General features: G+C 44.8%; 1 protein-coding gene across 1 annotated transcript; it reads left to right on the top strand.

Moving 5' to 3' along the window:
* Positions 1–1,697: 1,697 nt before the first annotated feature.
* On the top strand, positions 1,698–22,359 carry GNA12 (G protein subunit alpha 12). Its single transcript, XM_056866191.1, has 4 exons — positions 1,698–2,024; positions 11,991–12,206; positions 20,009–20,059; positions 21,740–22,359. Exons 1-4 carry the CDS (start codon positions 1,698–1,700, stop codon positions 22,307–22,309), a joined length of 1,164 nt encoding a protein of 387 aa, XP_056722169.1. The 3' UTR covers positions 22,310–22,359.
* The last annotated feature ends 667 nt before the right edge of the window (positions 22,360–23,026 follow it).

The raw sequence follows: 23,026 nt of genomic DNA, 5'->3' as shown, positions 1-23,026 counted from the left end.
AATTGGCTATACTTGGTTCTGGTTTTCCAAACCAAGTGCTGTTGTGGATTTCTTCAAAATCAGACTCCAAAAAGTCACCTTTGATAGCAATTGTGTATTCAGATTCTTTTTTCAGAATTTTTTAAGGCATCCTCAAAATTCCTCCCAAGACAAAACAGAGCAGCAACAAGTCAACAGGGCCAACCCCTAGAAAGCAGAACTAGTTGAAGTGTCTGCCATTGGCTGTATATTATTGGGATTGCTACTCCCCCTGTTAGGATCTCTACACCAGGGGTCCTCAACCTTTTTGAGCCTGCAGGCATCTTTGCTGTTCAGACACAGGGTGGCGGGTACAACTTAAAAAATGGGTGACACAATAGGTGGAGTTGACAACACACTGGAAGGTGGAAGAATACTTTTAAGCAAATCAGACCACTGGAGCTGATTAAAAGATATCTGGTGGCAGGGCTGCACAAAAGAACAGGACGGACGCTAAAGTTCCTTGCAAGCATGTTGGTATGGAGCTTAATTGTTTGATTGCCGTTTGCTTTTTATGACCCTTGGCCTGAAACCTTAACTTCCTTCACCTGGCTAGAAGTTTCACCACAACCTGGCATGAGGATATCTCCTTTTAAAAATTATTTTGCAACCTCTGGGCTGTGGAAGACTTCTGGGAAATGTGAAAGCTTGCACGCTGCTCTGTGTCATTGGATTGTTTGTAGTAAAGGTATTTCAGAGATGACTACATTTTTAAAAATTTTTGTATTCTTTTAATGATTCTGGTTCTGCCTATTTTAACCTGCTACTATACGGTTTTAGATTGTAATGGCCTACGGCCTTATACAATAAACTTGACTACAAGGCTACATATGTATACATGCGCCCTTTCCCATCCTTTCTCCCCCTCCCATTCATAAATTCCTTGAAGAATGACATCACTAAAATCCCCATCCAATGAACGAGGGACGCTGCTCTTCTCCATTCTCAGGAGGGGGGGAAACTCCTCCCCCTCCCACGCATCCGCCGCTCCTCCAGCCAGCTTTTTTCCTCCCCCTCCCGCCAATGGCCGCCTACCCTTTTTCTCATCCCGTTCGATTGGCACAGCCGCCTACCCTTTTTCCTCAACCCGTTCTGATTGGCACAGCCGCCCACCCTTTTTCCTCATCCCGTTCTGATTGGCAGAGCCGCGTCCGCCGGCCGCCTTCATCCCCGCCCCTCGCCCACTGCGGGAAGCCCCTCCCCCCGTCCCTCCCTTTCCCATTCCTTCCTCCCCGCCCCCGCCCTGACACTCACCCAATGGGAAGGCGAGGCTGCGGTCGACGGACGGAGGCCGGGTCCAATCGGTTGACGCCTGGCTTGCCCGTCGTTGTGTGAGGGGGGAAAAAAGAGTCTCCAGAAGGGTGACCGAGAAAGAGTTGCGAGAGGGGGAGGAACAGGCGGCGGCCCCCCCCCCCGAGGTAACCCCCAACGGCAGAAAAGCGACGGTTGGGCCTTCTTTTCCCGCCCTTTTTGTGACTGGGATATCGTGTGAGGGAATAATCGGGCGTTTTCGCCCCTGAGGAGAATAACTGAGGCGGCGGCGGCGGCGGCGTCCGTCTGGCCGCGGGCCGCGCCCTCCCCTCGCCGCCGAGGCGGTCGCCGATGCCGGAGGAGGAGGAAGAGGCCGAGCCCCCTCGCTCGCTGCCGGGCCGCCTCCCCTCTCCTCCTCCTCCGCCGCCATGTCCGGGGTGGTGCGGACGCTGAGCCGCTGCCTCCTGCCCGCCGACGCGCCCAGCCGAGGCGGGCGGGAGCGGGCGGCCGGCGGCGAGGGCAAGGAGGGCGGCCGCGACGGCGAGCGCGAGGCGCGGCGGCGGAGCCGGGAGATCGACGCCATGCTGGCCCGCGAGCGGCGCTCGGTGCGGCGCCTGGTGAAGATCCTGCTGCTGGGCGCCGGCGAGAGCGGCAAGTCCACCTTCCTCAAGCAGATGCGCATCATCCACGGGCGCGAGTTCGACCAGAAGGCCCTGCTCGACTTCCGCGCCACCATCTACGAGAACGTCCTCAAGGTGGGCCGGCGGGGGCGGGGGGGATGGTGGGGGAGAAGGGGGCGGGGCGCCGCACAGCATCCCCGCGAGGTAGGGCGGAGGGGGCGGGGCCCTGCGAGGCGAGCGGAGGGGGGGAGTAGTGCGACGGGGCGCCGCGCAGCATCCCCGCGAGGGCGGAGGGAGAGGGGGCGGGGCTTGGGGGGCGGCCCTGCGAGGCGAGTAGGCGGGTTGCCAACCTCCAGGTAGCGGGAGACGAAATGAGACCCCGCTGTACTGGTACGGGGGTCGGCAAACTCGTTAGTCAAAAGAGCCGAACATCAACAGTACAACGGTTGAGGTTTTTTTTTGAGAGCCCAATTTCTTAAACTATATAGGTAGGGACACTGATTATTAACTTAATAAACTTTAATTAAAGTGTTGTCTTAATTAAGCTATAGGTTTATGCCAATAAAGGTCTATGAATGAATGAATTAAGCTATAGGTACACTGAATAAAACTTGATATCGTGCTTAATAGTGATCTTATTTATTGGTAAAAATTAAATTGTAAGTCCCTGCCATTGCCCCCTCCCCGTCCGGAGTCCTCGTCTGGAGGCCTGGTCTACTGCCGTAAAAGCCTATTGGTAGACTTGGCCTCCGGCTGAGTCCCATTGGGAGGCCATGTCTACCCATTGGCTTTCTTGGCAGTAGACCTGGCCTTCGGAGGCCCATAGAAGCCAATGGGTAGACCTGGCCTCTGAAGGGGGACTTTTTCCCCTCCTCAGCGTCCAGGTCTACCGCCAAGAAAGCCAGTGGGTAGACTTGGCCTCCCAATGGGACTACCAAAGGAAGCCCACCCCGCCCAACAGCTGATAGGCGGGCGGGGGGGCAGGAACCGCCGAGCCGCCTGCACAGCAATCACACGGCTAGAGGGGAGGGGAGGCTTTAGCCTCCCAACCATTGAGGGCAAGGGAAAGGGGGACCTGGCCATTCTCCATGGCGGTGGGGGGGAGACAGCGTGCCCACTCGCCTGCTCTCTCGCTCTCTCATGTGCGCCGGCTCCGCAGCCCAGCTGCCAGCACGAGCGGGTGCGAGAGCAGGGGCTCCAAACCAAGTTCGGAGAGCCACGCTCAATGGGCCAAAGAGCCGTATGCGGCTCCGGAGCCGCAGTTTGCAGACCCCTGTACTAGTATCAAGGAGATTAGGAAATCGGTTCAGGAGCGAAAAACGTATACAGTGCCAAAATAGATTTATGTGTGCTACTTAACTAGATACAACTATAGTAGAAAAGGGCAAGAGTCCAGTAGCACCTTAAAGACTAACAAAAATTTTTTGTTAGTCTTTAAGGTGCTACTGGACTCTTGCCCTTTTCTACTGCTGCAGACAGACTAACACAGCTACCCACTGTGAATTAGATACAACTATGTTGATATATATACACAACAAACAGAGCAAACAGACATATGAGACCTACAATGGGACAACAAGATATACCATACAGGTAACGATTACGTATATAGAGGAAATTCAAATAAGAATTTTAAAATGTCTCTAATAGAGTACATTCGTCGTCATCAGGTAATTTTTTCCATGTAGTCTTTGTGTGTGTGTGTGTGTGTGTGTTAAGTGCCGTCAAGTCGCTTCCAACTCATGGCAACCCTATGAATAAAAGTCCTCCAAAATGTCCTATCTTGTATAGAAGCCAAGTTCACAATGAGGATACTGCTGTTTCAAATTATTAATTATTCTTCATCAGTCCTTCAATGGATATTCTTCTTACAGTTTCACATATTCACAAATTCACAAGGTGTAGGTTACATTATGCCTCCCACGAAGGGTAAGAAATGGCGATGTGTAGCAATGCCACTGCTCTCCAGCCGATAGAGATCAGTTCACCTGGAGAAAAATGGCCGCTTTGGCCATTGGACTCTGTGGCATGGAAGCCCCTCCCCAAGCCCTGCCCTCCTTAGGCTCCCTCCCAAAGACCAGTGGTGAAGAAGGACCTGGCAACCCTAGGGGTGGGAGGGAGAGTAGGGCCGCACGACTGCCCTGTGAGGTAGGGGCAAGAATGGGCAGCTCCGAGGATGGCCAATGGGGTTCGTCGGCCTCACTTCTTTTGTTCCCCCCCTTACAAACAGCCCTGTGAGGTGGGCTGTGTTGAAAGAGACTGGCCTTCTTGGTTTTTGTCCCTTACCCTGTTTTTATTCTCACAACAGCCCTGTTAGGTAGGAGCAAGAATGGCAGCTCCGAGGATACCCAATGGGGTTCGTGGGGGGCCCTTCTCTTGTTTTTTTCCCTTACAACCAGCCCTGTTGGTGGGCTGCGCTGAGGGAGACTGGCCTTCTCGAGTTTTTTCCCCTTCTCCTGTTTTGACCTTACAAGCAGCCCTGTGAGGTAGGAGCGAGAATGGCAGATCTGAGGATGCCCAGTGGGGTTCCTGGGGCTTCCTTCTCCTGTTTCATTTATTTATTTCTGTTTCTAACCTGCCCTCCCCAGCCAAAGCTGGGCTCAGGGCAGGCAACAACGTTAAAATCAACATACAAATCATAATACTTCTAAAAGTGTGTGTGTGTGTGTATAATTCTCAACAGTCTAAAATATGGTCTAAAACATCAGATGGCACTAAAACAAAGTACCCGCAGAGCTCAGCCAGCAAACAAGCCCCCTCTTAGGTGGGCTGGGCTGAGGGAGACTGGCCTTATCAGTTTTTGTCCCTTTACCCTGTTTTTTATCCTCACAACAGCCCTGTGAGGTAGGTTAGAACCTTAGAACCCCAGTGCTGTGACCACATTCATTGACAATGCTGTGAGGCAGGCTGTCAGTCCATAACAATATGTTTGCTAGTTTGTTTTTTTCCCTTAAACGTCCAGTGGGTAAAAGATGTAAACTTTGTTTCATACAGGGGGACTTCTTAAATTATGAAAAAAATGTTTTTTAAACAGTAACAATGTTAGTTGCTCTAGTTCGCATACATTTTCTTACTGATTATAAGGTCTGCTACTGATATACTTTTTTTGTAGAAAAATTACATTAATGTGTTTTTCTGTCAGTCTTTACAAACTAGTCGTAGTAAAGTCAGCTTTGGGAAACATGTTCCGCTGGCACAGGCAATCCTGCAATGCGCAGGTAAACCATTGCCAGTTTTCTGATCTTTGGAAAACATTTAAATGTTGACGGTAGTATATAAACAGTAAACAAATCCTTATTGTTTGTAGGCCAGAATGCTTAATGTTTACATCCTGTGTGTGTTTACACACTCTCTTGACCTTTCTTCAAATCGCAGACACTCCCCACTGCTATGAAACGGACAGTCTCCGCTTAACCAACCTCTCAGGGTTGTTGCGAGTATAAAGTGGGGAATGAAGGCTCACATAGATCGCTCTGAATGAGGGTCTTGGAAGAAGGGCAGGATATAAACCTTCTGGCTAGAGAGAGACACTGTCGGTTGGGCCAGAGTCTTGATGTTAATCTTGACCATCCCTGTGAGGCGCAAGATGGGAAGAGCAGGAAGTAAGGAGAGATGAGGGTAGGAAACAGACCAACTTTAGAACATAACAAAATAATAATACTTTGTTTATTGCTTTTCCTGTGTGATCAGGGTGACTGAAATAGTAATCCTTTAAAGGTTAGACTAGCTCTGACAAGTCATAGTTATTATGTCAGCGATCCTGTAAGGCTGGGTATGTTAATACTTTCCCTCGACATAGTTTCTCAGGGTCTGCTTTCTGCAGTTTTAGTTTGTATTATTTGCTTATGGGCACCTAACTGAATGCATAGCTGAGTTCAGATTTGACCATCAATCAGAGCCAGTTCTTCATGACCTGAGCGCTGTGGCTGCCTGATTCATCCTACGTGGCTCCATTGCATACCACCCCAATGACATTTTAATGGGGCCGATGAGATGGTTACTCTTTGTACTTCTGGCTCAGTAGTACTGGTTTGGGCAGTAACAGTGTTATCTGATCCTTCTGCATGGTTTCCCTTTTTAAGGAGGCCAAACATGCAGCTTGAGAAGCAGATTTCCAGTTGGTAGTTGCTATAACCTAGTCAGCAGCCATTTTAGTTAGTGGGCCCCTCTGAAAAGGAATGGGGTTAGTGGCCAAGACCTGAGCCCATCCAGCAGTTGACCTGCAAGCGGGAACCATTGCTGTAACTACCCTTTGCTCCACATCTGTCTCATGATGCTGGGCTGGGTAAGGGCAGTAGCCTGTCTTATTCTTCAAGGGGCTGAACCTTGAAGAATGCACCAGAAAGGCTGTGCTTAGCCTGATGTCACAGGTTCGGCAGGTTTGATTGAAACACATATTCTCCAGGTAAGAGGTACTTCTGGTAAGAGTGAAAGGGAGGACACTGGGAATGTGGGAGCATATGTTTGCTACCACCATGGACCCAGTGTATGTCAAAGTGGGGAAGTGGATGGCAGGAGGAATTTTGCCTTGCAAGACTTCTCCCATGAGAATCTGCTTAACATGAGTGTAGTGGGTTGGTCCTCGATTCCATCATCCTCTCTATAAATATTCTCCAGAATAACAGGAGCAACTTGGCACTGCAGTGTATCCATAACTAATGTAGGCTGGAGGCAGGTAGTCCAGTTGGTGGCAGTTGTGGTGCCTTCGGTTCAAAATTGGGAGGAGCAGAAAGGTGATGAAGATGTGTGCCATCAGCATGCGTATGTAAAAGGTGGTGGTGTCCCCAGGGAATCATAATGTGAGGTTGGAGGATGGCTTGAGGCCGTGCTGCACAGCTTGTGTGCTCCTGGGGATCATAAATATGGAATGGCTGCTTCCTTTGTTTTTTACTTTCACTCACATGGATAGAGTGCATGCCATTTTGCATGCATTTAAAGGGCAGCCTATCCTTGTATACACCTGTGCACCAGTTCCGCTTACCATGTCAGTTTGTCGTCTGTCCTAACTTACCTAAGGGAGGGAACACAATCAGTTCCAGGGCTTTTTCAGTATCTGCTCTGGAACTGACTACCAGCTGTGATCAATTCTGCAGCCTCCTGTCTTCCACCAAATGTGTAAGGTAGTCGTGTTCGAGAGGGCGGCACAGATTGCTGCTGACTGCCAAACAGGAGGTTTTTATACTGCCAGGTTGTATAAAATAAATTTTTATTGGTTTTTAGAATTAGTTAAAATCTTACAGTCTTTTAAATGATCACTTATACCGTAAATGCTACGCGGGCCACCTTGAGCCCACTGATGTTGGGGGAGGTATAGAAATAATAACATGAATAAGTATGACATCTGCCCATTTCCAAATAACTATGCAGGGAAGGCTTGGAGATGGAAGGGCAGGGAATTGTGTAGGATACACACACACCTTGCTAACTGCACAGATTTGTTTTCAGGTTTTGCTGTCCAGCTCTCAGGCTTAGAAATGTGCTTTTCATAGATAACTTTTTAAAGAAATATGGTTGGAAAAATCTTGATTCTTGTTGTGCTTAGTCCTGAGTATTGTAAGCCAGCACTCAGAATATGAGCTTGAAAATAGGATTTTTCAGGAAGTCTAGTAATATTCATTTTTTAAAATACAGCCATCATTAATTAAAAAGCTGTGAGTTGTGAGTGCTTTCTTGATGGGTCATGCATATTATTCTTGGAAAGGAACATTTCTGAGATGATTGAACTTTTCAGTAGAAGAAAATTAAGTCATGGTGGCCACAGGACAAAGAAACGCACAATTTATTCTGCACACCCAACAGGACTTCAGTTTTGGTTTTTTTAATGAACAGAAACATAGCATTATTTTGAAACTTGCAGGAATTTACAAAGCAATTTGTGATGTGACATGAGGTATGGTGTTCAAAGAAGAAAAAGTTCACTCCCATCAGGTGCATAGGAGCCCTTGGGTATGCCTAAAAATGCTTTGGACAGTGTCTGTTCTAGTGTATTTTTATGACTGTTCTAGTGTTTTTATGTCTGTTCTAGTATATTTTTATGACATCAGGTTTTGGTGTATTAGAGCCAAATTGTAAGTAAACCAGAACTTTATCTCTTTTTTGGGTTCAACATTTGCTTAATTGCCTTCTGTATCAAAGGTATGTGCTTTTGGTTTGTTATGAGTGCAGGTGGTTTGAGATTTAGTACCTTAGGAATGGTTATGCATTTTTCCATTTCCATGTAGGTGGTCTTGTTCTCCTGATCTTTCAGTTTATTATTGGGATGTGGAGGCGGGTGCTCAGCTGATTGTGTTGTGACATGGGCTAATGAATACCATCAGCATGTAGCACTAGGGACGTGTCATAATCAAAGGAACCACTTGCCTCCAACATATCTCTCAGCAATCATGATATTGTAAGAGTTACCATTCTTGCAAATCAGGCTTCAGAAAATGAGGCTGGTGCTTTAAAACATGAATAATATGATATTTGAGTTTCCTTTTTTAAAAAAAAATCCTTGGATAAAGGTCATCCAACCCCAATGATGTGTTTCTACTTAATTTGTGAGTACTAACATTTCGTTGTTAGTCCCAGTTCTTTGACTTCATGCTTTAGGCTGCTTGCCAGAAGATGATTTGGGTGTAAGTATTCTTGCAACATACTTTACTTGGGCTGATACTGAGAATGCTTTTGACTTCTTTTTAAACTGCACTGTATTGTACGTTTGGGGGTGGGTGAAGCAAAGAAGCATGGCTAATGCCTGTTTGCTTTTATGCCAAGTAAACAAAGCATATGTTAGGAGATCCAGACATTCCTGAATATGAGATTGCCTTGAAACACTGCTCCCCTTCTGTAAAATATGAATAAAAATGAGCTGCAAACTATGATCACATCTGGACATCAGCGGAATTTAAAGACGATAGACAGGGCTGTTATGGTTAACATGCCCATTTACTTTTATAGGAAGTACTTGTTATTTTCTGCTTATTGCCTCCTGCAGGTTTTTATTGATGCTTTAATTGTATATTGGTTTTACGTTTGCTCCCTGCCTTGAAAATTATTCTGTCGAAAGGCATGCTATAAAATTTCTAAGTAAAACGCAACGTTTGAAAACAGTAGGATAACTTCATTTGAGTAACTTGATTGTGCAGTTATAATAAAAGCAAGATAGTCTGGCATGCCCCACTATTTTCTAGAATTTAATTGTTCCCCTGAGTACATATCAGATGCCCTCCCATGTTAGCCTAATGCAGTCTGGATCCCTGGAAACAGGATCTTCAGTAAAAATGGGCCAAACCGTTGCTGTTCTCCCAGCTTTCATGTCAACAACTGATTACGGCAACTTGTCTTTAGTTGTTTTCTTAAAATACGGAATCAGTTGCTGTCTTCTATTGTCCTCCCTACAGAGGTGGCAGAGTGGCTTGTTTGCAAGAAGAACAAGAGAGTCCCTTTTTTCCAAGCTGTTACGTTAATATTTCATTTTTATACCGTAGCCCACTTGCTCATCTCTGGAGGTAATACAGGATTGCAAGAGCCTGTGCATTTTCTTCTAGATTTTATGGTCTGTTTTCAAGGGTGAAGCATCATCTTTTGTGTATTTCATCCTTGCAGCAAACCTGTTGAAACAGATGCTATTGAATGAAAGTGATTTCCTGCAGCTGCCCATTGAGCCATATATATATATATATATATATATATATATTCTCTGCATTTTCATTATGTTGCTAATAGTACTGGGATAATGTACTGGGGGATACCTCTGAAGGTGAACAGGTGTGCCACAGTTTTTCCCCGGTTACCTTTTAAGTTGGAACTTGATGTGCAGCTCAATGCTTGAGCATAACTATGCTCCCCATTGAGGGGGGAAATAGAGCCAGGGAATGTACACAAGTGTGCTCAGTAGAACTTTTAAACTTCTGAGTAGCCCTGCTGACAACTTGTATTGCCAGGATACTGTCAGTGTTTGATCTGGAAGACTTCATATAAGGACGACATAGAGGCTGCTTTGGGGTCAAAGGTGGGCCGGCAGATAGATCTTGAGCTTGCATTGGCTTGTTCTTAGTTAGTTTCAGGAGGAACTTTTGGAATTATTATCGAAGTACCATGGGATTAATTGCCCAAGTTCTGCCTCTGTGCAGTCAAGTCTTTTAAAGATATTGCATCCCTCCGAAGGGCTGCTCCAGGGATCACGATCAATGTCACTGCCACTCCCTGTTTCGCTCAAAGGAAGAAACATCACCTATAAGTTGCACAGCTCAAGAAGCCTCCCTGCTTGGAAAGAGCTTTTGGGGAAGGGGTGGGATGGGAAATAGCAGCTGCTGTATGGGAACGAGGGGCACAGAAGAAGTACTATCAATGAAGAAAACTGGTATTGTGCCGTGGTTCTGATAAGCAGCTATTATGATCTCATTCCCCAGTGTGGAGAATCTTTCAGGCAGGGCTGCAGCTGCGAGATGGTGAGGGTTAAAAGTGTTTGAAAGCTCCTTAAGTGAAGTAAGGCTTAGCTGGGTGAGTTAAAGGGCTTTAGAGTGCTGGAGCCTAAGCAGGTGAAAGGTCAGAGCTCTGGCTTGTGTGTGCTGTATCACGACTTTAATATTGGCAACCCAGAGTTAAGAGGTGTGGAAGATGGAAAATGGCCCCAGAGCAGTGATTCCTTTAATCAAATACTATTAAGCATGTTCTCGTTCAGAAGAAGAGGGAGTTCAGTTAGACTTCATCTGCAAATGGCTACTAAGCATGTAGAGGTGATAGGACAGAATTTAACTCCTCAAAGTAACCACTGAATATTAACATTTGTGTTAAACTTCTCCATTGGTCTTTGATTTACTCAAGAACACTTATAACAACCAGTGGCTTTGGTGAGGGGGTGGGGAAACCATCAGTGCATGGGAATGAGAGCAAGGCTTTAAGCTTGTAGTCATAATCCAGTGAAACAAAATCCTCACTCCACGTCCTGAGTTTATAGCCTCCTTTTACAAGGCTTTAATATCTGTATTCTGTGCTTTGGAGCAAAGGCATGCGCCCCTTGAACAGCCTATGTGGAGGATTACATTGTATAGAGATGAAGTAATAGGCATTCAAGACGGCTCAGTGTTTACATTAGAAAAGCTGCATTAGAAAGAGCCCAGCCTGATAATTAAAAATGTCTCCATGTAACCACCAGCTGCCCTTGAGCTGGAGTAATAGAGGTGCAGCAATTCCCACTCTGCTCAGGCTGGCAGCCTTAAAGTATCTTCGTTCTGGTTTACAAATGAGCAGCATCCTGCTAATTTGTCGAGAGTTTGGTTTCTTCCTCCTGCAGCATACGAGTCAAGCCTTGTTTTCATTACCATTTTATCTTGAAGGTTTCTAAGGGATTGTTCAGCTCAACTTTGGACTTGCTGCTTGGCGGATGTGAAGAAAACCTGAGGCTGAAAATAAGAGGCTGCATAAGAGTTGGCGCTTGAGCTTTTAAAAACAAACTTGGTCAAACATGTAAAGCATTGCTTTGTTAGAACTATAATAAAAACAAAATCCTGCTAGTTAGACTTCTAAAAGTCTCGTGATTCAGTCCCTTCCAAAAGCTTTAGAGAACACCAGGTCAGAGCACAACGGAGGCCACTTGCTATGCAGGAAATGGATGTGGTCCTGATGCCTTGATACTTGTGATCTACGTAGGGTTATCTCCTGTGTAGGGTTATAAAAAGCTGTGTTTGCTTTTTAAAAACAAACAAACAAGGGTTTTGTATGTTTGAGCATGTGCAAAGTTGTACAGAAATGCCAGTAGGTAAATAAAAGAATTACCTGGAGAAAGGGTGTGTTCGTGGCAAATGCTTTGGGAGGAGTTCTCAGAGCTGGGGCTTCTTATACTCTAAATGTTGGTGTCTGCATTCGTAAATTGAGCCCCTCCTTTCCAGCCTAGGGAAAGGGGTCCTTTACTTCTGCCTCTGCTATTAGGTGGATCCTATGATGCCATAAAATGTAGGGAGCTACTTACCTAAGGGAGTCTTTTGATATCTACAATTCTTGCCTGGTAATTTGACCAAGATCCCAAATCTAAATTTGATGTAACTCTTTCTTGGATGCAATGTATTGGTTTTATTTCACTAACCAATGAGTGTGTCTGTTTTTGTTTTGTTTTTCTAGGGCTGCAGAGTTCTGGTTGATGCACGGGACAAACTAGGGATCCCTTGGGAGTACTCGGAGAATGAGAAGCACGGGATGTTTCTAATGGCCTTTGAAAGTAAAGCTGGGATGCCCATCGAACCTTGCACCTTCCAGTTGTACGTACCTGCTCTGAGCGGCCTGTGGAAGGATTCTGGGATTAAGGAGGCGTTCAGCCGTCGCAGTGAATATCAGCTGGTGAGTGCAGCAGGCTGTGCTGAATAAAAAAGCAGTTATCAGAGCACTCTGGTTTAAGAAGTGGTCATCTTCCCAGCAAACTGTCATAGTGCTATAAATACATCGTGATCAGTAACTTGAAACAAAGATGGAAAACTTGTACTAGGTAATGGGCTGCTGTGACTAATGGAGGAAAAGTGGCATACATATATTTTAATAAAGAAATAAGTAGACTAAGTGAGTCAATGTAGGTTAACAGATATAGAAGTTTTAGAAGAAGCCTTTTCAGTTCTATCTGAGCCAACTTGGTCTTTTGCAGATTTTTACATTTTTTTACATTTGTGTTAATATTTGCTGGCTGCAGAAAAATTCAGCCGGAAGCTTACTAAAAGCTGCTAGTTTAATCTAGGTGTAATAAATCAGCAGTATTTAGGCACTGTAACTGGGTCATTCCTCTCCAGCTTCATAGTCTCTCTTTGTTTATTTCTGCCTTTGTTGAAGCACCTCACCCTGAGCCTGCTGGCCCCTTAACATGCCTATGTGATCTTGCACATGCACTCTGAACACTTGAACCAGTGTTTGGTGCTCGGGTGTTTGAATAGAATGGGGAGGGGGGGGTTTGGCTTTGCGGTGTTTTTAGAAGCAAGCTGCACACATGAATTTTCTTCCATGTTCTCAGGACTGGTCCCCTGCCCATCTTTCCAGTGACAATATGATAGTATTATAACTTCAAAACTAGATATAATTGTTTTTGTTCTAAGGCCTATTCCCCAAGAATACCTTTGCTAATCCCCCCTCCCCCCGCAATGGAGGAACTATGTGATTATTGTCCCACGAGAGCTGAGCTCCCACCAGAAACTTTCTTATAAAAGTCCAGAATGCTGCAGCGCATCCAGCAAACTTTAATTTTTCAATAAATAGTGTGATCTTCCCTTTTTTATAATAAGTTTTAAATTGAGGATCAAAGCCTAGGTCTCGAGAAGTGGAAGGGGGTCATGTTACATATCTACCCCGGTTGTGCCTCTCCCAAGTTTGACACAAGCTTGCTGCTGGTTTGTGATGACAGGGAGCCAGACCATGTCATTATGAGCTTTTGCCACAAGTTCCATCCAACCCAACACCTGTTACAGGTGCAGTTTCAGTACACCGAATGGCAGTGATTTGGGATGAAAGTGGGTGGAGCTGCCAAATCAGGCGCACTTGTGTAGCTTTCAGCTTAATGGCATCGGTATCCACCAAACTACAATTTATGTATTAAATATCTGCCAGAGCAATCAATCTGTCTGAAAGCAACCTTCCAATTTAACTGTCCATAGCTAAGAGTTGCTGATATATGGATGTTCTGACTTGGTAAGTGTAAAGATGGTGATGTAATTTATTAGGAGCATGAGGCTTGCGTTAATTGACCGTTGCCCCGGTAGAAATGAGAAACAACTTTGGTAAGACAGAAGCTGTATGTAAGCATTTGCTGTTGACATTCTGCTTAGCACCCAATTCATCAAAGTTCTGGCTGTGAATCCTTGTCTGGGACCTTGAGACTTCCAGCGCTGCGTGGGTGGATTCTACAATAGCAGTATTTTCTGTGCTTTCCTCTGCATAAAGCACACTACACCAGCTTTCCCCATCTGTCTCCTGGGAAGTCCCACTGTCTGTTCTATGTAGGCAAGTCTGTGAGTGACAGAAGCTTCATTGTGTATGTGTGCTACATTGTCAAATTTCTGTCTTCTCGCGCTCTTTTTTGGGGTGGGGGAGAGCAGAATAAAAATTCTTTTGAAATAAGTACGGTATGTAGCTCTGTTTCCCAGCCTCCATATTTTCAGTCTGTGTTTAAGGAATCTTATCTAAATAGGACCTACTTTCTTAGCCTTCTTCAGTTTCTACTCAAGCTACAGAGAGAGCGCTTGAATGGCCGGCAGAAAGCTAATACTATGCCATTTATCTTCAGAAGCGCTTCTAAAACTTGTTTTTATCCTCCATGACTCTCAATAGTTTCAGTAAATATTATATTCAGTCAATATTTGGGTAGCTGTGTCCAGAATTGTATTTTGGATGCTCTCTTTGATACTGAGAACAGGTTTGTGTGTGTGTGTGTGCACGTTCAGAAACCTATTTGCTTTCTTCTAACAGGACCGTTTAATCCTCCTTGATCCTATCCCCAAATCTTAGCTAAACTGAGGTATGTTCAGAATAGCATGTAAGACTTAGTAAGGGTGTAATGTCTGCTGGACTTGTGAACAACTTCTCCATTCCCGTCAAAAATTGCTGGCATGCATTGTGAGAAACAAGGGAGGAAACTGCAAACCAAACTGTTACATTGGCTAAGTTAGTAGTGCAGCCTACTCTTTTTTCCATCGTGCAATAGATGTGTACCGCTAAAGTTCAGTCTGGTGGACAGACCTTGGCTTTTGATGAAACAGCTTATACATAACTAGCCCGGGATTCAGTCAGAGAACTTTGACAAACATTGAATTGCCTAAGAAATATGGGAGGCTAAATCAAGATTGTGTCAAGTGTGTGTCAGCTCTGGCGATAAAGGTGAGTAGACCTGTAGGAGCTACTAGTGGAATCTGTCAGAGCTCTGCACTACTACGTGGATGTAAAGCTGGGGGTAGGTGGGCACTTTGTAGTGCTTTTGAAGTACTGGCTTTTAACTGAGAACTTCCCTTAAGTGTATTAATTAAGTGAGCTGCAGCTCAGTTGTGATTGTGGCACCAATCCTTTAGAACAGCCTGTGAGGAAAGATAACTGTGTGTGTGTGGCTAACATGCCATCCTAAGCAGAGCTGCCCACTTCTTAGCCCATTGACTTTTAATTTTTTTTAATTGTGTAGAAGCCCCTTTATTAAAAGGGAGTCAGCATTAAATGTCAGCTTAGTTGGGAATAAAGCCTTAGACCTCTGTAATATATCCAAATATCACCTTACCACCAATTTCCAGCTATGTTTGAAGAGAAGAGGCTATGTGAAGGAAGTGTGTTGTTGACTCGATTGTTTACTTAAAGTCTCTTTCGGGAGTGGAGAATCTTCCAGAAACATCCTTCAAGGTGTCCTCTGAGAAACTAAAAAGTCTGGGGAGTAATTTATTGACACCTTTCAAATGTCTTCTCTGAGCAACACTCATTTTCTACAGTTCAGACAGTGGCTGGTTTGTGCTTCGTTTGGCTCTGCTCCTGAACAAACGTCAGGTATGGGTCCTGAGAGGGTGACTTACTCTACCGCATCACCAGAAGAAGCCGCTTAACTGAGCTCTAGTTATAAAAAAATTTATATCTGGAAAAATAAGCTTGGAAAATTTCTAGTCAGAAAAAAATGGCTTATAATAGTTCATCTTTATGTAAAGCGTTTTGTTTCGGAACGCTATGAACCTCTCTCCTGTTAGCCAAGTAGAAAGAAGGCTGCAGCCTCTTTCCATTGTAATATCAGTTTACTTTTTAAAAGAAATGCAATACATATCAGAATTGCATTGTTTGTGCAGTCTGCTGACAAGCTGCTGTCTTGAGGAAGGGTGAATGTTCTCAGTCTTGTATCTTGCCATGCTACAAAATATGAGTAGCTTTAAAAGCCTGTGAGCAAAGTATTGCTACTGTCACCTTGCAGTGGAACCTGTTAATGCCCTCATTGCCTCTCTAGAAAGCTGCAAACATCATTAAAAGAGAAATTGACCCTTTCTTAGTGATGTAAGAATTTGAATCTTAGTGCCTTGACTTAAAGCAATCCACCCTGGCCCCAAACCATGCCTCATTAGATGAGAATATTGTGTGACCATTTGATCCTGTTCCATGGCTTATTAGTCATGCAGACAACTACAGATAATAGAGCTTTTCCAGTTTTATTAACCTCTTTAAAATCATATATAGGTATAGGATGGGTGCATCCCTAGAGATGGCCTAGTAGTCCTGGAATAATTAATGTTCGTGTTGTGGAGAGCTGAATGATAAAATCTGCAGCCCAGAGTGGTCAAACTGCTGTGACTCCCTAAACAAAAGTGAACCACCAGAACCTCCAGCAGTGCGCACACACACACACACACACACACAGATCCTGAGACAGCTGTGTGTCAGCCATGCCAGATATGGGCCCAGCCTGCCAGCCCATAGCAGTACCCAGAGTAAGTTTCCTCATGAAATCATCAAGGAGTATAGAGGCCGATGGTCAACAGGGAACTTATGGAAGATGCCAGCAAAACTAGGCCATCAAGTTGTGAGTGTGTTTTAATAACAGTCTCCAAAAGGATTTGTAAAAACTGGGTGGTTTCCCCCCCCCCCCCGAATGTTGTTAATTCTCAATGGGGGCATAATTAGATTAGCTTTGCAAGAACAGCAGGAAAGATTTGGTTTGATTGTCTCTAAACCCCTTGATGAAATAGGCTGTGAGCATGTAAGCTGAAATGTCTCCAGTAAGTATATGTCAGCCTTCTCATTTTGCCGTATTTTTGCAAGTATCATCCTAGCTTTTAACCTTAAATTGTCTGTTCTAAATTTAGCCACTGAGCTTCACAGAAGCAAAATCAGGAAGACTAAATTAAATCTGTGTCAGAAGGTCCTGGGACAAAAGAAAATGGCAAATATAGATGGTGATCTAGTTTTAGAACATAATTGAGAACAAACTATTTTTAACAGCCAGTTCAGGAAAAAAACTTCCATCCTACAAATTTTTTAAAAAATGTGTAATAGGGTTTATTTAGTTCAAAAATTTTCAGATATCTTGCTAAACCTATAAGTAAAACTTCTGCAGTTGGCGGTTTACTTAGCAATTACTAATTCACTTGACTTTGACTGTGGGAGACCTCCTTAGGAGGTTGTGTCATGGTTGGTTAATGTATGAAGAAAAAAAATTCTTCTACTGACTATGCTTGACATTTATTTTATTTAAATCTTTATCATGTTGCAACAAATTTAACACTGATATTTCTGCTTCCAGTTGTATGCTCTTGGTACCTTTGTCAATTTCTGAGTATGTGGGTTGTGAATGTGTAGACGAGGTCTTCTTTCTTGTTACCAGTGGGTCAGATAGGATCAGACCTGTGCCTGCTTTCCTGTTGTTTGAGGGGAGAAGGGCAAGAACAGACCTTGCCTCTAGCACTGCTCATGGGTATGTAAGACTTATACAGGTCCTATGTGCAAAGACTTTGGCTGTGTTGCTGGTTCTGGATTTTATCTCAGAAATCCGTTGTGCAACACCAGCCTACATACTTTGAATAGTACACTTGAGTATTATACACCACCTTGATGTTGGAGGCAGTCAGATGTGCTTGGTGGGCTGAGAGGCAACATATATGCTTGCCCTGTCTCCTCCCCCGACCCATCCTGTGTATGGATGAGATTGAAGGCCATACCATCCAATCCTTTAAGCATTGCAAGTGAAAATTCCTGGGCCCATAAGTTGCTGTTTATGGCCAAAGCGCTCCAAAATGTGTGTTCCTGGTCTACAAAGAAAGTGAAATGTGGTTCAAAATAATGCTGCAGTATGGGATTCCTGGCTTATTTCAGCCCTGCAGTTAATAGTTCTGAATTTTTCCGATTCCCAGATGTATGGTGACTCACTGCCGCTGGTCAACAATGGGAACTTCACCTCCTGTGTGGTTCCACTTGGCAGGACTGACTCAGAGCATATACAGCATTAGAGAGGAGAGATGCAGTGTCACTATGAGTCATCCAAGTTTCTGCGTTGGTTAAGAGAAACAGGATATTAACGAGAATGCAGTCTTGTATACAGCAAAGCAAACTGGCAACTGGGGACTCAGCAAATTAATCCTTTAAAAGAGAATGATAAAAGGTGGAGCTCTGGGGGATTTTGCGACAGTTCTGCTTCAGCTTCAGACTGTTCTGCTTCCTTTGCTCTTTGTTAACATTCCTTGCTGCTATTAGCTTGGAGTGAGAAACCAATGAAATCTAATTCTAAGAGAAGGTGAGCAAACTGGGATTTAATACAAATGAATTCTTGAAGTTTTTATTGGAAATGTGCCAGCAACATGGCTTCTCTTAAATCTGGGACTATGCGATATGCATAAATGAGTGACAGACTATACAAGAATTCCTCAATGCTGTCATATCCTAGTCAGTTTCCTAGTTTTGTGTGGTTGCCCTCTTCGCTCTACTTTGTCATCAGATGATGGAGCTAATGCAAGATTGCAGCAGCCTCTGTCTCTCTGACCCACGAAGGGTCTGTTACCCTGGTCTATATGTACAGACCAGGGGCATCATGAGTTGTGTTGTGATGGCCATGGGACTTACATGCAGCGGCCTATGTGAGTCTTTTACGCACCTGACTTGGGATCAGGAGGGAAGTTTGCAGGTGTTTTGAAACTGCAGAAGCTGTCGTGAATGGGAGTAGGAGACTGGGGAATTATCGAGGATGGAAAAAGTTGCACAAGCTGTTTCAAACTGTTGGGTAAAATCCCCCTTTTGGATGCACACCTTAGCATGGTGAGGGGGAGTTGTGTGTGGCAGGGAAGCTGAGAGCAATACCATCAGGGGTCTAGACTCTTATCAAGAGACCAAACTCCTAGCAGAGTCACTCAAGACGGAATGGTCACAGCTGAGACACCAGACGAAGATGCATCCACCCCCTTAAGGGATTAATGGCCCCATCCGCAGAAGTGAACAGGCAGTTCCAGTGGTGATGGGGGCAGAGGAATCCTTGAAGGTTAGCTACCGGGCAGCAGCAGTAGTGGAAGGTGACACTGGCGGAGGATCTTTCGTAGACAACGGCTGCCACTACAGCTAACCCTGGTTAGTACTGCGCAGAAGAAGGCACTGGTAAACCACTTCTGACCAACCTTTACCTTGAAAACCCTATGATGAGACAATCCAAAATAGAAAAAGATATAGTGCTGGAAGATGGAACCCCCAGGTCGGATGGCACTCAATCAGCTACTGGGGAAGAGCAGAGGACAAGTAGTGCTGTTCTTAATGATGCGATTGGACTAAAGCCGAAAGAACGTTCTGCTGTTCGACTCATATAATAGGAACATGGAATGTAAGAACACATATGCTAAGAGTAATTAAGGGAGTCTTGATGTTCATAAGAACATAAGAAAGGCCATGCTGGATCAGCTGGCCCATTCATGTTGGAAGTTCAGTGGTGCTTGAACAGGATAGCCTCTAGTATCTGTACTCTTCTAGAAGTATTAAAGGTCTTCAGCTTAATTAGTAAGAAACTTTATAGCTTACTACGGAATATACAGGGGTCCCTAACCTTTTTGAGCCTGTGGGCAGTTTAGGAATTCTGAAACAAGGTGGTGGACATAGCCACAAAATGGCTGCCACTGGAGGTGGAGGCAGCCTAGGGTTGCCAACTTCCAGGTGGTGTCTGGAGATCTCTTGGGATTAGAATTGATCTCCAGGCGACAGATATCATTTCTCCTGGAGAAAAAGGCTGCTTTGGAAGGTAGACTCTATGGCATCATACCCCACTGAAGTCCTACTCAACCTCTCAAATCTCCAGGAATTTCCCAACCTGGACCTGGCAACCCTAAGCCACAAAAGGTCTGCTGCAGCTGACCTTCAATCACACAGTGAATATCCTTGTGCAGTGGCGGCAATCAGAAGCCTTGCTGGGAAAAGCCCCACCCTCGCCACTTTCTAAAAGCACTTGGCAGGTGCCAGGAAAAGTGTTGGTGGGGACCATGGTGCCCATAGGCACCATGTTGGGGACCCCTGGAATACTGCTGTTTTTCATTTGTTACAGTCTCGGTTAATTTATAGTTAGGAACTTGCTTATTCTGGCAATAAAGGTTGGCATGTGTGGCAAAACAAATAACTTGTTTTATGACATTGGGCTTTGTAAACCTTATCCACAGATGTCCTCCTCTTTTTCTCAACAGGGTGAATCGATAAAATATTTCCTGGATAATCTGGACCGGATTGGTCAACTGGTAAGATTCGTCTACCACCAGTATCTTAATGTACATGCTGTTTGTTTCAACTCTATACATTGATCGTTAAGAACTCCATATATTGTTTGTGAAAGAAATAGCATTCAACACGTTATGGGGAAAGTTCATAGGATTTAATGTGCCTCCAAATGTTTGCTTGTTTGTTTGTTTGTTTTTGCGGTTTGTGACGCACCCTCCCCGGCCAAGGCAGGACTACAGAACTTCCAAGCAGGGTTAAACTCTGCTTTTTATCTTCCACTGTCTTTTTAAAAAACTGTTTCCAGTTCTTTCCAATCAGCACAGGAAAACAGCTTAAATGCAGAAACATTCTTTTTTCAAACCATTGAGGCAATTAACAACATAAATACAACATATAAATAAAAATAGAAATATCCTGTAAAACAGTCCAACACACTGGCAGTCTGGCGTGACGAGAGAAGCTCATAAATATGCCCAGTAAGACTGCCTCAATGGAATGCCTGGAGGAATAATTCTTTCTTACAGCCCCTGCAGCACCTAGACAAGGTCCCACAGGACATGAGCCTCTTCAGACAGAGCATTCCACCAGGTTGGGGTCACGACTGAAAAAGCCCTTGTTCTGGTCAAAGTTAAATGAGCTACCCAAGGGCCAGATACCACCAGCAGTCCGCATGAAGCAGATCGCAAGCACCTTGGGGGCGGGGGTCGTACCAGTAGACAGGAACTACATATGGCTCTTCTGATCCCTCTTCTCCAATGCGGCACCTGCCTCATGTTTCAGGAAAGTGATCCTTGCCTGTTGGGACTTCCGGTGGACGGGTGGTTTCTGCCTTGAAACAGCCACCACTGGAGGAATGGATAAAGTGTCAGCCTCATGCTAGGGATGGAAGGGAATATGGTTGACAGCAGTTGCAAAGGTGGCTTCCCCATGAGCTGCAGAAAACCACCGATGTAGACTGTTAGAGAACTCCAAAACAGTATCTCAATTGCATGGAGCTGTCAGCAAGTGAGACTTGTGTGTTGCAGTGAATACTGCACTGTTGGCACCTAGAGGCATCATGGAGCATTGCCTGGGCCCGCAGAAAGGAGGTTCCTGAATCAGACCTTAGAGCACAGCAGCACAATGGCTATCATTGGACTGGGAGGGAGGTGTTTCTCCTGTTCCTTTTGTCAGAGACCAGAGGTGGGGGGAGAAAAACAAACACCAAGAATTATTGCTGTAGCAAATGGATAGCACAACCTTTTAGATGCATCTCATCTGTTCCTTTCGTATACTGTAGCAGTGTGACTTGGCCTGTACCAACAATGCTGAAACTTTTGCAGAGCTTGGCTTATCAGAAACTCCAGGTATTTCTTGTGTAGGTTGCAAGATTACCATAGGCTGCTTCAAAGGATATGATACTGAAGAGGCTTGTAAATCTATCCAAGTGTCTCCTTTTACTGAATTTGCTTTTGGCCAGTTTACGCAGCCCAGGGGATATGGTGAAAATCCTTTGAGTGGCTGAGAGCTGACCATGTGATCCTTTGAAATGAATGAAATTTGACTCGACCCATGTTTTTTGTAGCTGAGCAAGTCTTGTGGGACTGGTCCTCAAGTTTATCTTCTCTCCCACTCTCTTCCCCATCATCACTGTATCTCTAGCTCCCGTTGTTCCTCTGCCTGATGTGTTACCTTGTCCTTATATCTCTCCCTTCTTGCAGAACTATTTTCCCAGTAAGCAAGACATTTTGCTGGCTAGAAAAGCTACTAAGGGTATTGTGGAGCATGACTTCATCATCAAGAAGATTCCTTTCAAAATGGTTGATGTGGGCGGACAACGATCCCAGCGCCAGAAATGGTTTCAGTGCTTTGACGGGATAACGTCTATATTATTCATGGTCTCCTCCAGTGAATACGACCAGGTCCTCATGGAAGACAGGCGCACAAACAGACTGGTGGAATCCATGAACATCTTCGAGACCATTGTCAACAACAAGCTCTTTTTTAACGTGTCCATCATTCTGTTCCTGAATAAAATGGACCTCCTTGTGGAGAAAGTAAGGAGCGTCAGTATTAAGAAGTACTTCTCAGACTTCAGAGGTGACCCTCACAGGCTGGAGGATGTTCAGCGTTACCTGGTGCAGTGCTTTGACCGGAAGAGGCGGAATCGCAGTAAGCCCCTCTTCCACCATTTCACTACCGCCATAGACACTGAAAACATCCGCTTTGTGTTCCACGCAGTGAAGGATACAATCCTTCAGGAGAACCTTAAGGATATCATGTTGCAGTGAAGAAAAACTGCCCTCCTTCTGTTCAGATCTACTGTAGTTGTAGGCCAAAATACTACGCATGTGTGGCTCTTGGAATGGGTTTTTGAAACCAACAAGAAGATATCATTTTCTTAGCTCAAGGAAGCTGCAAAGTGACCAGTCTGAGCATCAGAGCAGTGGGCAGAAGGGTTGTGAAAGCTGATTAGCTGCCGAATTTTTAACTGAAAACACTACTGAAAAAGTGGCTATTTTAAGTGCAGTGCCTTCCTTTGAACACTGAATGACACTACTGCCTTCTGCCTTTTAAAAAAAGAGAACTCTGACTGTTAAAAAACATGTAAAGCATTTTTGAGTGTTTAATTAATGTCGTTCTTCAGCAGTACCAGAACTTGCTGACCATAAAGCTGCGTTCTTTTTGGGTGCTGAATTAACAAATGGAGTAATATATTCCATTCTCTTAACTCATAGTTGTCTTTGGAGAATCCACAGGCAGTGGGTTCACAACCATATCCAGATTCGGCGGCCACAGAACGGCTTGGTGATAATTGAACTGGGGCTTACAAATGTGGCTGTTCAGCTGTTACCCGGAAATCTCTCTTCGGCTTCCGTCGCATGGAAGCCCAGGACTGTGAATGGGATTTAGCTGGCCTCGAAGGGGCAGAAATTGAAGGCTTTGGGCTGGCATAATACGAGGCTTTATTTTGCACTACATATATAATGCTCGTTGCGTTGTGAGAA

This window comes from Euleptes europaea, chromosome 21 (genome assembly GCF_029931775.1).
Source record: "Euleptes europaea isolate rEulEur1 chromosome 21, rEulEur1.hap1, whole genome shotgun sequence".
NCBI lineage: Eukaryota > Metazoa > Chordata > Lepidosauria > Squamata > Sphaerodactylidae > Euleptes > Euleptes europaea.
Note: the sequence above shows the minus strand (reverse complement) of the source record. Positions and strands in the feature narration are given on the sequence as shown.